Source organism: Equus przewalskii, chromosome 9 (assembly GCF_037783145.1).
Source record: "Equus przewalskii isolate Varuska chromosome 9, EquPr2, whole genome shotgun sequence".
Taxonomy (NCBI): Eukaryota; Metazoa; Chordata; class Mammalia; order Perissodactyla; family Equidae; genus Equus; species Equus przewalskii.
This window is the reverse complement of record NC_091839.1, coordinates 68,457,792-68,471,117: the sequence shown is the minus strand read 5'-3', so window position 1 is coordinate 68,471,117 and position 13,326 is coordinate 68,457,792. Positions and strand designations below refer to the sequence as shown.

Below are 13,326 nucleotides of genomic sequence, written 5' to 3'. Positions count from 1 at the left end.
AGAAAGATAGTATACTATAAATATGTTATAAAATAATTCTTCTTAGGGTTTATTAATGCACTTATAACTGAATTATGGGCCAATCTGGAATGTGGAAGAGATGATGTTAGAGTAACTCATCCCAGATCTACACCAGTGGATCCTATTGACCGAAGCTGTCAAAAGGTAAGGATTGACTTGATTACCTACTAGTGTACAGATTTTATGTATATCTCTCAGAAATTACTTTGTCCGGACTTTATCTATATTCAATTACAACCAGCAGCCTTTCCTAAATTTTTCTTTTCTCTCCTTTTTTTAATTTCCGTATTTTTTGTTTTCAAAATAAATTTAGTGAATGATAGAAATACCAGTGTTCTCTAGGGATTATGTTTTGCAAGGATGTTTTTATTTCACCTTATTTTTACTATAATTTTTCTCCCTTAAGAAAAAGTAATATACAGCAGACATGTTAAGAACAAAGCAAAACAAAAACCCTGAAACAAAAACCAGCCAACCAACACAAAAAAAGTAAGGATGTTTTTTGCTCTTGTCTTGAATCTAATAGAAAATTGAATTATTTGAGGGAGGGGTAGTCAGAGAGAAGATGCTATCATTTAGAGTAATATGGCAAAAAAAAAAAAATTCTGAAGCACTATACAATGTTCTGTTATAATTCAGTGGCTTTTATATATTTAATATGTTCTCCTAATTTCACTAAAATCAAATGATGATTCCTGGCTTGACTTTATGTTAGCCTGGGAAATTTTTATTCAAAGGGTATTATAAAATTATCAAAAAGAATTAGTAGTTCTGCTTTCTGTAATGGTGGACTGGTTCACTCCAGTAGAAAACACAAACTCAGGAGAAGTAACTTAAAAATCAATCAGTTAAAAGTGCTGGAATGGCTAAAAATAAGCAAAAAAAAAAAATGGAGGGGAGTCAATGTGAAGATGAAGAGAATGGTACTGCCTGAGATTCTGGATTTAGCAGATTTTTGCTTGAGGGAAAGTACCAATTGGTGCCCCACAGATAGAAATCTATACTCAAAACAAGCTTGGAAAACCAGAAGATAAGGTTTAGGGCTACAATACAGCTGGAGAATGAGAGAGGTACATAGAAGGTAGTTAACTCTGTATATATTCTGTCTAAATATGTGACTATCTCCTGAACTATCTACTTGAACTTAACAGAAATACTAGATGCTCTTACCACAGGGGTCAGAGTTTAGAATTTGAGTTCAGCCACGTTAACTGCTAAATTAAAGTGAGCACTCTTTAGGGAATATAGCAGAATCTAGCATCTCTACAACATATCCTTCACAATGTATGGAATACTATCCAAAGTTACTAGACATATGAAGAATAAGAGAAATGTGATTCAAACTCCAGAAAACGGCAAGTAATAGAGATGTACTGTGAAATGAAGTTGGAATTATTTGTCAAGGATTTTAAAACAGTTATTATAAGTAGAATGTAAAGGAAAATATGTTTGTTATGATGAACAAATTAGAAATCATAGTAGAGAAATAGAAACTATAAAAGAATCAGATAGAAATTCCAGAACTAGAAACAACTTATTATCTGAAATAATTTTCTAGATGGGCTTAACAGAAGATTTAAAGATGACAGAAGAAATAGTCAGTGAACTTGAAATAAATCAATGGAAGTTATACAATCTGAAGAGCAGAGAGAAAAAAAGAATTAGGAAGCATTTTGGTGATTTGTTAGACCTTATCAAAAGGTTTAACATATGTGTGATTGAAATACCAGAAATAGAAGAGAGAGAGAATGGGACAGACAAATATTTGAATAAATAATAGCTGAAAATTTCCAAATTTCTTGGAAGATGTAAATTTATAGATCAAGAAACTTAATGAATCCCAGGGAAGAATATGCAAAGAATTAAAATACAAAGGAAACCCCAGTAAGGCTCATTGTAGACATACAAACTGCTGAGAAGGAAAGATAAAGAGGAAGTGTTTGAAGAAGGCATAGAAAATCACACATTACCTAGAGGGGAACAGCAGATAAGTTTGCTGATATCATATTAGAAACAGTGGAGGCCAGAAGACAATGGGGCATTTTAATGTGCTGAAAGGGGAAAATAAGAGTCAACCTAGATTTCTATATCCAGCAAAAATATTCTTCAAGAGTAAAAGTGAAATTTTAAAATAAAGGCTAAGAAAATATTTTACAACAGATCTGCATTTCAAATAATACTAAAGAAATTTCTTCAGGTTGGAGGAGAATGATACCAAATGGATATTTGGGTTTTTAGGATTGAAAGAGGAAATTACATAGGTGAGTGAATATAAAAGCCTATTTTTCTCTTAATTTCTTATAATCACATGTGAATCTTTAGAAGAAAGCTATGACATAGTGGGATTTATTTTATCCTTAGAGGTAATACATATGACAGCTATACCATACAGGACAAGCAAATGCTATAATGGTATACAAATCTATATGATTACAAGGTTCTTACATTTTACATACAGTAGCATAATATTCTTAATCCCTGTGAAATATTTCTAATTTGAATTTAAGGTTACAGGGATTTTATTCAAGTTCTTTGAATTAGAAATGTCAATATAAACTGATTAACTCTTCCCTTTAAAAGAAAATTGTATATTGTCCTAAACTGTGTACTGAAAGATCTAGAAATAACTCATAGTAATAAACATTCTTAGTGCCCAGTTTGTGGTCCTAAGTATTATTCCCTAGGGACTCTGTTTTCTTTTGGGATTTAATTTTATTTTCTTTTAAATTGTAGAAAACAATAATGTGGCTTCAATATAAAATGAAGTACATTAACAAGTTTACTTTCAGTCCAGTCCCTTTCCCCTCTTCCCTCTGTCTATTCCTGTGCTTTACACTATGATAGACGATAGTCCCATATGGTAAATTTAAATTGAAACTAAAGTTAACAATTCAGCCTCTCAGTTACATTAATCATATCTTAGGTGCTCAGTAGCCACATGTAGCTAGTGCCTATCATATTGCACAGTTGAGATTACATGACAGTTCCATCACCACAGAATGTTCTGTTGGATAGGCAGGACTGTGGAGGAAGGGTAACACTGTTAAATAGTGTCTGAAGATCATATTGTGATTTGTAATGAATAATCTTAACCTGGAAATAAGAAAATACGTTAAATAAGTTCTGCTATCAACTTTCTGGTTGTGTGTCTTTGGCCAAGTCACTTCACTTCTCTCAGGTTTTCTCAACTACTAAATGAGAGATTGAGTTAACTGTTCCTTTTAATTTTCTTGATGTTCGGATTTTAGTGAAGATTCTCAATTTGTCTAGTCTCAAGTTGTCTGAATCTAACGAAAAAATTTAAATGACCAGCAGAAAACTTAATAGTTAGAAATAAGTACAATTAATACAATGCAAACTCAACATGCAAGGATTAGCAGAATGTAAGTCTTCTAGAGACGGGTAGAGTTAATTGGAAAACCTTCTAGAAAGAAATGTTGTGGCAAACTTTTGAAAGCTTGTGAAGTGGGATAATGAGTAAGTGGGAGGGCAGCTGGAGCGTTTGAGTAGGATGAGAAAAGTTTGTACATGTGGCAGTCACTGGAAGGAGACCACAGGCGGGTTTGATTGACTGAAGTGGTGACTTCAAGCTGAGGAAAAATGGGAAATGAGTCTTTAGAGACTATGAAGAGAAGAAAGGTGTCAATTAGTAAAGTGCCTTGAAAGTCACGCTAAGGAACTTAGATTCCACGTTTATGATGGGCAACCACTGCAAGCTTCTTTGCTGGGGATCCAAAGAATGAATGTGCCTGAGAAAAATATTCAGATTGCTTTTAGTAAGATGAAATGAGAGTGGGAGCTTAAAAATTTCATGGAGAGATTGGCTTGGTAAGATTGCACCAGAAAAGGAGCCGGTTTTGATAGGAAAAACCATGGCTTAAAAAAATTAACTATAATTAGGTTAGTTGGATTTCCAGCGAATGCAGGTAAAGGGTAAAGTTAGCCTGTGACCTGCATGCAAAGGTATATAGAATTTATGACCTTGCTTCAGAGCCCCTATGTATTATTCTTTTATGTTTTCTTACACATCAGCTGTAACTGTGCAAGCAATGAGAAAGATGGATCATTTTGTTTTTTACTCAGAACCAAACTTTTCGAGAGACACATTTTAAAACATTTTCCAATTCTCATGAATGTTGTTAGAATTGTTATGATGTGTTGTCCACACATAGATTGTTGATTTAACTATGTCTACTTATCATATATGTATGTGTTTCAAGTTTATATGGATTAATTAGGCTTATTTGAAAAATTAACCCTGGTGGTCATATTGCTATAAAGCTTTACATTAGTGACTCTTCTGTGGATGTGGTGAGAAAAAATGATCCCTTTAAATGATTGTTTTCTTTCTACCTCCTAGTCTTTTCTAGCACTGGTGAACTTGTTATCTTATCCTGCTGTTTATGAGCTGGTAGGCAATCAAGATCTTCCTAATAAAGCAGAATATTCTCTTCGTGAAGTCCCAACGTGTGTTATTGTAAGTCATTTTCTTTTAGTGCTGCTTTTTGAGATTTGTAGTAAAAATGCAATTTTACCAGAAAAAAAGGAACACTGATGTCATTTAAAAGGCGATTTGATTTATTTATCCATGGAATATCAGTTTCTGAATTATCTGTGAATGGAATCTTTGATCCAGGCCACCCAACAGTCACGACACCTATCGGAATACTAGGTGAATGCTCCCTGACCAGGAAGGAGATTTGGCAGAAATAGAAGTTTGTGTATGAATGATTTTTAGATGACCTATGTTATTAGTCACACCAATGCTGCTCTTTCGTTGGCTGGGATAATAGGAATAAACTGTATCCAGGGAGTCTAATACATTTTCTCGTGATATTTTAATGAGCTACATATACTACCCCATGAGGGCAGTATATACAAATTTATTTAATTTGAGACATATTCATACTCCCTGATGAGTAACTTGTTTTTATCAGAGATATTTAGTTCCTCGTCTTTGGGTAAATTTATGAATTAAACACACATTATTATGTGCATATATAAATGTATTAGTAAAGAATTATTTGATTAATACTGAAATTTCATTATTAATCATTACTTTTTATTTTCTGGTTACTTTGTCCTGTGTGTTATGTCTTTTTACATGGTTTTGCCCTTTTGAATATTTTTAATTCTTGTTAACTCCAAACATTTTAATTTTTTTAAACTTTCTCTACTTTGGGAAATTTTTGATAATTTATATAAATGAAATATGAAGATATGTACTTTTATCATTAAACTTGTAATTTATATTCTTTTTCTTGAAGTGTTCCTATTTTACCTTGTGCTTACTTGTGTCTTGGACACTTCTTAAGTAGTTTTATAACTGGTCGTTTATGTGCCTGTCTTCCTACTACACTGTGAGTGCCTGAGAGCAAGTAGGATATCTTAGTCGTCAGTAGCATCTGGCACATAGTAGGTGTCCAGTGAATGGTTTTTGAGAATATTCCTAATATTACTACCCTTAGAGAAATCGGTTATGGAAAACAAGTACAAATGAGTTGCATTGTTTAATCTAGAACAGTGGCTTGGATGTTTGTTCTCCTCCGTGTCCGTGGGTAACTCCAGTGCATATCCAAAGACATCTTTCCACTTAGGGAAGGATTTGTCTTTTATTTAGTCTTAAAACACTTAACTGCAGACAGTTTTGTTGTTCCCCCTCTCCTGATGGCATTACATTTTAACCCTGTAGAAGAAGCACTGCCCCCATCATCATTTAAGCATGTGTAAACTTTCCTTTTATAACAAACAGATAACTCCCTTGACCTATCTGTCTTCTTTTAGCTACCATCTTATGGTTTTCTTTTTTGTTTCCTTGTGAAAAGCTTCCCGAAAAAATTGCCTAGACTTGAAATCCCTGCTTTCTCTTCTCTCAACTCTGGAAGCCACTGTGATCTGATGTCTTGCTTGATTACTTAACTGAAATTCTTCTGCCAAAAGTCATCAGTAAATATATAATTCTCTAATCCAATGGAACCTCCTCCCTTCCTTTAATTTAATTTCCTACCTTGCAGCATTTGGCACAGTTGATCTGCTCCTCCTTAGGGTCACTCTCTTCTATGATGATGACACTACTTCTGGTTCTCTTCCCACCTCTCTGGTCTCTCCTGCATAGTCTCATTTATGGACTTCTCTGTCTGTCTTACATACTCCGGATTGATCTCATCCAGTTCCGTTCAGTTGTACTGACAACTCTCTTGACTGATATCACTCGCTTGATTGCCAGATTTCTACTAGATAATGAGCACCTGGAAAAATTACAGGCATCTTAGTCTTCCCATGTCTACAACTGAATACAGTCATGTGCCACAAAACGATGCTTTGGTCAATGACAGACTGCATATACGGTGTGGTCCCGTAAGATTAGGACCATATAGCCTACGTGTGTAGTAGGCTGTCATCTAGGTTTGTGTAAGTGCACTCTGTGGTTTTCACACAATGATGAATTCATCTAAAGACACATTTCTCAGAACGAGTCCCTGTCATTAAGTGATGCATGACTGAATAGTATTTTCTCTATCCTAAATCATTTCCATTTTCTGTTTTTCTGTCTCAGCAAATGGCACCGTTGTCCACACAGTTGAATAAGCTAGAAATCTGAAAGTCATTGTTGACCCCAAATATGCAATTAATCACCACTTACAAATTTTCACCTTCATGGTATCTTGGTCGTCTTTCTTTTTGTGTTCCTGTTAAGACCACCTTAGCTCAGACTCTCGTTTCCTATCTATATTACTTCGTTGAGATCCTGACTACTCTTTTTCTTCCGATCTTAACCTATAATTTATCCTGACACTAGTTTATCCTCAAAGTCGTCCTTTAAAAATGAAAACCAGTTGCAGTCATTCTGTTGTTTAAGATCCTTACTGATTTCCCTATGCCTCATGCATATTCCATGTTCCTTTACATGGCATGCAGCTTCTCCTCATTCAAAGTCCCCTTTTTTTCTCTTTTCACCTTCCACTCTCTAGCCTTCAAGGTCTTTAGACAAGTTTCTTTCTTTCTCTGGAGTCTGGAAGGTATATAACTTTGCTTTTTAGCTAGATAGCACCTGCTCATTCTTCAGGACTTATTCATGCTTCCCTCTTTCTGTGAAGCCCTTACTGCTCTTCCTCTTTGGCCACTTTTCTAGTGGGTTCCTCTTAATGTACTTTCCTAGTACCTTGTCCATGCATAAAGCATAACGTCAATTATTTTATAATTATTTTTGTATCTTTTTTGTTTCTACTAATAGACTGTAAGATCTATGAGGAGAGAAACTGTATCTTATTTGTCTTTTGCCTTGAAAGTTTAGCGAGTTGGGGTTTTGGGGATTTTTGTTTGTTTTTGCTACTCTGAGCTTGGTAGGTTCTCAGTAACCTTGCTTTATTATTTCTTACTGGCTAGACTCTTAATGAGTTGGATTCTTCTTAGGCTGTCTTCAAAAGGATTTAATTCAATAACCTGTTTTCTTTGAGAGTCCCAAAGGACCCTAGGAAGTTATACTGAGGAGATGTGTGTGCGTGCTTGAGCGCACACAGGCATGTATGTGTGGGCTTTCTTTACTTTCTTTTGTGGACATTTTCAAACTTACATTAAAAATATAGTATAGCGAACTCTCATATACCCATCACTAAACTTCAACTTTTATCAACATTCAGTTAGTGTTCTTCCATCTGTTCCCCCACTATATTCCAGTTTCCTCTCCTTTACTCCTGCCTTTTTTTTTTTTTTTGAGAATTATAATGCATATTTTGGGCATAATGTCAATTTATCTGTAAATAATTTAGTATTTACCTCTAACTGATAAGGGCTTTTTTTATTTGAATTATCGCTCTGTAAACCATGGTGGTTTTATCATATCTGAAATATTAGATATAATCTCTTAATATTATCTAATATGTAGTCTATATAGAAATTTCCTTTTTTGTCTCAAAGATGTCTTTTTTTGCAGTTGGTCAAGTCATGATCCAAGAAAGGTTCACATGTTGTGTTCAGTTATTATGTCATTTAAGTCTCTCTTTTTCTAAAACAGCTCTCCCTCTCTATTTATTTCCATGCCATTGATTTATTGGAGCAACTGGGTTATTTGTTCTGGGTTACATTGATTCATTGTTTCATTAGGAGCTGTGAAATGGTGATTGTAGTTCTGTCATTCTTTTTTATTTAACTGGAATGATTTAATAAAGGAAACTCTGAAATACAGTTCTTTCAGGAATGGCAGAATAAATGCTTGACACTCTCTATTTATAAATTTTTAGAGTAATGAATTAGTGTTCTAATAATCTCCAAAAGGGATATTTTATTATTATTATTATTATTATTATGAACTTCTAGTTTTTACATGTATATGTTTCAATCCAATGCAATCATTATTGCTTTTGATGATCAAGATCTTCCTTCTTTGGCTACTGAGTCCTTTTGACATGTACTTATTAGTGTTTGGTATTTTGCTTTCTTGCTTTTTCTCATAAGATGTTCCCAGCTCCATTGTGTGCATTTTCTGTATCAGGCCTGGAATCAGCCATCTTCAGAATCCTTGTTACTTTTAGTAGGACATGCAATTTGAAACTACAGGCTGAGAACTAGGAATGTTTCACTGTTTAGGTTTGTCATTATTTCTAGTCCTTTCAGTGGATAGCCAAGAGGAATAAGTTTTTTTGTTTTTTTTTGAGAAAAATTAATCATGATCCCATGTTGATATTTTTTCTTACTTGTTTATACTTATTTCTTTTCTATTTTACTAAAAAGCTTGGTTCCTAAGGACGTGAACAAAATTACTTATTTGCTTTCTCATACAATGTACATATAATAGTTTCAAAATAAAATAAGATTAGTGAATGCATATTGACATTTCAGTTAGTTTTGTCACCAGGTAGTTACAATCAAAATACTGTGCTTTAAAGTTGCTTGAAGTAAGTAAAGCTTTACTTTGCCTGATTATACCACTAATTTGATAGGTAGGTTTGTTTCCGAATGTCTTAAATTTAGAGTTGTTTTGCTTTTTTCTTTTTGTCTTAGTTGTCTTTTAATTTATAGAAAAATATTACATGATTCCAATATGTGGCAAGATATATTCACGGAATGTGCTTACATTATTAATCCCCACTTTCCCCTTACATATTTTGATCTTCAATATATTAGCCACTAGCCACATGTAACTATTTAAATTTAAATTAATTTCAATTAAAGTTAAAAACTCATGTCCTTTAAGTACTATCAACATTTCAAGTTTTCAAGTGCCCACTAGCCATATGTGGTTTAATGGCTACCACATTGGATAGTTCAGATAGAGAACATTTCCGTCGTTGCAGAATGTTCTATTCTATAGCACTGCTCTGTAGCTAACAATTTTAATTAGTTTTTTGTTTATCCTCTGCTATCTCTTTAAAAAGCTTATATACATTTTCTTTCCTCCCAGATTTCTTAAGCATAAGATAGTATACTATAAACTGTCCTACCCTTTGCATTTTTTTTTTTAATTCTATATCTTTGAGGTTACTCTGTAGCAGTACATAGAGCTCTTCTTCATCCTTTTTTACAGTTGCATGGTATTCCATTGTGTGGATGTGCTGGAGTGTTCATCTAGTCATCTCTTGGTGGACAGTTGGATTCTTTAAATTTTTTGCTATTATAAATTATGCCAAAATTAATAACTTTGGCTTATTTATATTGCATTTCCCAGTGTGTCTGTATTTTTTTCTATTGCTGCATGACAAATTGTTACAAACTTAGCAAATTAAAACAATTCCATTTTAGCTCACAGTTTTGTAGGTCAGAAATCCAGTACTGTGTGCCTGGGTTTTCTGCTCAGAGTGTTACAAGGCCAAACTCAAGGTGATAGCCAGGCTAAGTGCTTGTCTGGAGGCTCTAGGGGAAAAATCCATTTCTCCATTCGTTCTGACTGTTGGCAGGATTCAGTTTCTTGCAGTTGTAGGGCTGAAGTGCCTGATTTCCTGCTGGCTGTCAGCCGGGGGCTGCACTCAAGGCTATGTCCTGTGGCCCCTTCCATTTCGACAATGTAGAACCTCCCTCATGTCGGATCCCTCTCACGCTTTAAATCTCTCTGACTTCTGTGAGCAGCAGAGAGAACTCTTTGCTTTAAGTGGCTCATGTGATGAGATCAGGGCCACCTTGATCATCTCTTTTAAAGTCAACTAATTAAGGACTTTAATTACATCTGCAAACATCTCTTCACAGCAGTATCTGCTTTGGTGTTTAAGGCCTGAGGGTCTTGGGGCCACCTTAGAATTCTGCCTACTGCAGTATCTTTGGACTAGATTTCTAGAAGTGGAATCACTTGGTTAAAAAGTACATTCATGCATAATTTTGGTATATATTGCTAGATTTCCATCCACCGAGAGTAATCCTTCTGCGTTCCCATCAATAAGCTGTTATAGTGCCTGTTTCCTGACAGGCTTAGTAAGAGGACTGTGTGATTAGAAGTTTAGATATTTGTCTGGCAGGAGAGAAGTGTTAATTTATATTTTCCTCATTATGAACAGAACATCTTTTCATATGTTTAATGGCCATTGACTTTTCTTCTTGTCTTAATCTTCCAATTTATTTTTGTTATTTTTGTGTCCTTTTTCTTCTGAATTTTAAAGATTCTTTATATTTTAGGGATATTAGACCTTAACTTTTCATGGTTTTGTATCGGGTATCTTCCAAAACTCTAGGTCCTGCGAACAACTCTTAAGTTCTGCTTTAGTAAATTAAAGGTGAGTGACGCAAAATACTCTCTCTCTCTAACATATACAATTTTCTCTTGCTTTTCAGTTTCTGTCACTTAACTTTCAGTTATATAAGTGGTGAATTTAGGTAGGACTGTTTTGGTTATTGGAGAAACTCAATTCAAAATAGTTTCAGCAAAAGAGGAAATTTATTGATTTACGTAAGGAAATTTATTGACTTAGAACTTCTGAGTCTAAAAAGACAGCTGCAACTTTTTATGAGTCACAGGGTAAGAGATAGCTAGGACACGTGGATGCCAGTACAAGGGACAAGAGTAATTCATGTTCTTAGCAAGAGGTGATAGCTGATTATAGTTCCCTCAGTGTAACTGATGAATGTGAATTGTGAATTAATCCATGGGCAAACTTTAGTCAGAGCTGACTAAAAGTGGAAATGGACTGCCCTGGGAATCTGTGAGTTCCTCATCTTGAGTTATTCTTAGTGGAGATGTTGTAAATCAGGTCCAAGAACCTATAGGATGGTTGGAATACATGATCTTTAAGTTCTTTCTCATCGTGAGAATTTGTTTGCAGTATTTAGCATAATTCCTGGCACATAGTAGATGGTTACTATAAGCTAAATAAAACGTTTGTGGACTTCATTATGCCACAGCTGCTAAAAAAAAAAAAAAATCCAAACGAATAGAAATAGAACTTCAAACACAGTCAGGTGCACGTGTGTGTCTCTCTCTGTGTCATTCCCGCCCCGATCTTTTCCTGTTATTGCTCTTTCTCTCCGTCTTGACTTTAAGGAAAGGCATACAACATAGTGTAGTGGTTAAGAGTTTGGTATAATGGCTAAGAGCTTATATTCTGAAGCCACACCACCTAGATTAGATTCCTGATTCTGCCTCTTACAAGCTCTGTGACTTTGGACAAGTTAGACCTTAGTTTTCCCTTCTGTTAAAAGAGGATAGTAATGTTCTTGTCTCAGGGTTGTTGTGAGAATTAAATGAAATATAAAAGCTTAAGTCATTGCTTGGCAGATGATAAATGCTATATAATTGTTTACTATAATTATCATTAGTATTTTCTCCTCCAGATGCTATCCTCTATAGGAGAGGGCACGGGACTACCTGTCACTCTGTGCTCACATCTTCACCATCTCCCCTTGTAGGAGTTTCCTGGGGCTGCCATAACAAATGACCACAAACCAGTTGGCTTAAAACAGCAAAAATGTATTCTCTTACACTTCTGGAGGCCAGATGTCTGAAATCAGAGTGTCGCCAGGCCCACATTCTGCCCAAAGACTCCAGGGGAGAAGCCTTCCAGTTCTGGTTGTTCCAGGCATTTCTTGGCTTGTTGCTACTTAACTCCAGTTTCTGCCTCCATCTTGACATGCCTTCTCCTCTTTTCTGTCTTAAATCTCCCTTTACCTTTCTCTTATGAGGACACTTACGTTAGATTAGGGCCCACTTGAATAATCCAGGATGCTTGTGTGTCAGCATCCTTAATTGAATTGCCGCTGCAAAGACCCTTTTTCCAAATAGAGTGACAGTCATCGGTTCTAGGGATTAGGATGTGGACGTGTTTTTTGGTGGGAGGTCGCCATGTAACTCACTACACTACCAAACAGGAGAGTGGCATTTTTTCCTACCTCCCTGCTATAGACTGAATGTATCCCCCTAAATTCATCTGTTGAAAGCTAATCCTCAGTGTGATATTTGGAGGTGGGGCTGTTAGGAGGTGATTAGTGCCTTATAAAAAGAGATCATCGGGCGCCTTGATCCTGCACTGCCCAGCCTCCAGAACAGTGAGAAATAAAATTTCTGTTGTTTACAAACAACCGAGTGTATGGTATTCTGTTATAGCAGCCAGAATGGACTAAGGCACTCCTTACTCTGAAAAACCCCAAGGAAGGACCTTAACAGGCTGAGTTTATTTATGGATGTTCATGGGCTAACCGGTCACAAGTCCCACTCCCTAGTAGTGCAGGTGCAGGAATATTGACATGTGGACCTATCCTTCACCTTCACTTGACCCTTTCTTGGGTAAATGGAGTCAGATAGCACAACATGGCCATTGGGACAATTGTAAACAGAGTAGGCACTCAAACATCTATGTATTTATGATGTATAGATGTTCCTCTGTTTTCCCAGTCTTGGTCTCATTCTGGCCTGCTGGATTATTGAGCATATCTCAACCTGGACAATATCCTTTAAAAAGACATAGAGTTTCAGCCTACTTTTTGCAGGTCCCAAGCCTTACTTGCACTAGCTTGTTGCTGGGAAGATGCTGCTGTATTTAGGAAACTGATTGGCTTATTGACCACACATTGAAGTGCTTAGAAACTGAAATTCTCTATTAAGACAGGCTTCCCAAGAGTTTCGTTTTCTTTCCTAAGTGGCGATCCATCAATGTAATCTTCTTTGAAGAAGAAATTATTTACCGTATGTTCTCTAAAATTGCATTATCGTTGATAGATCGCTGCAATCTACTCTTCCATTAGCTTGCTGGCGATACATTCTCTGTCTCTTTTATTCTTACAGTATCTAGTATTTAGGTTCAGAGCTAGAACTTTAGAGCCATGAGGTGTCACCAGCTATCAGAAAGTCTGAGCTTAGCATTATATTCAAATAGCTGTGCAAATTCA

General features: G+C 35.5%; 1 protein-coding gene across 10 annotated transcripts in view; it reads left to right on the top strand.

Annotated features, from left to right (window-relative positions):
- Positions 1–13,326, top strand: part of TBC1D32 (TBC1 domain family member 32) — a 187,914-nt gene that overhangs the window by 81,050 nt on the left and 93,538 nt on the right. For all 10 annotated transcript variants that reach the window (XR_011522049.1, XR_011522050.1, XR_011522048.1 and 7 more), the window contains 2 exons: positions 47–165; positions 4,382–4,498. Coding sequence is in view for 7 of the 10 variants with exons in the window: in XM_070556904.1 (XP_070413005.1) it covers positions 47–165; positions 4,382–4,498 (236 nt within the window). In the remaining 3 variants the exon portion in view is untranslated. The remainder of the gene's footprint in view (positions 1–46; positions 166–4,381; positions 4,499–13,326) is intronic.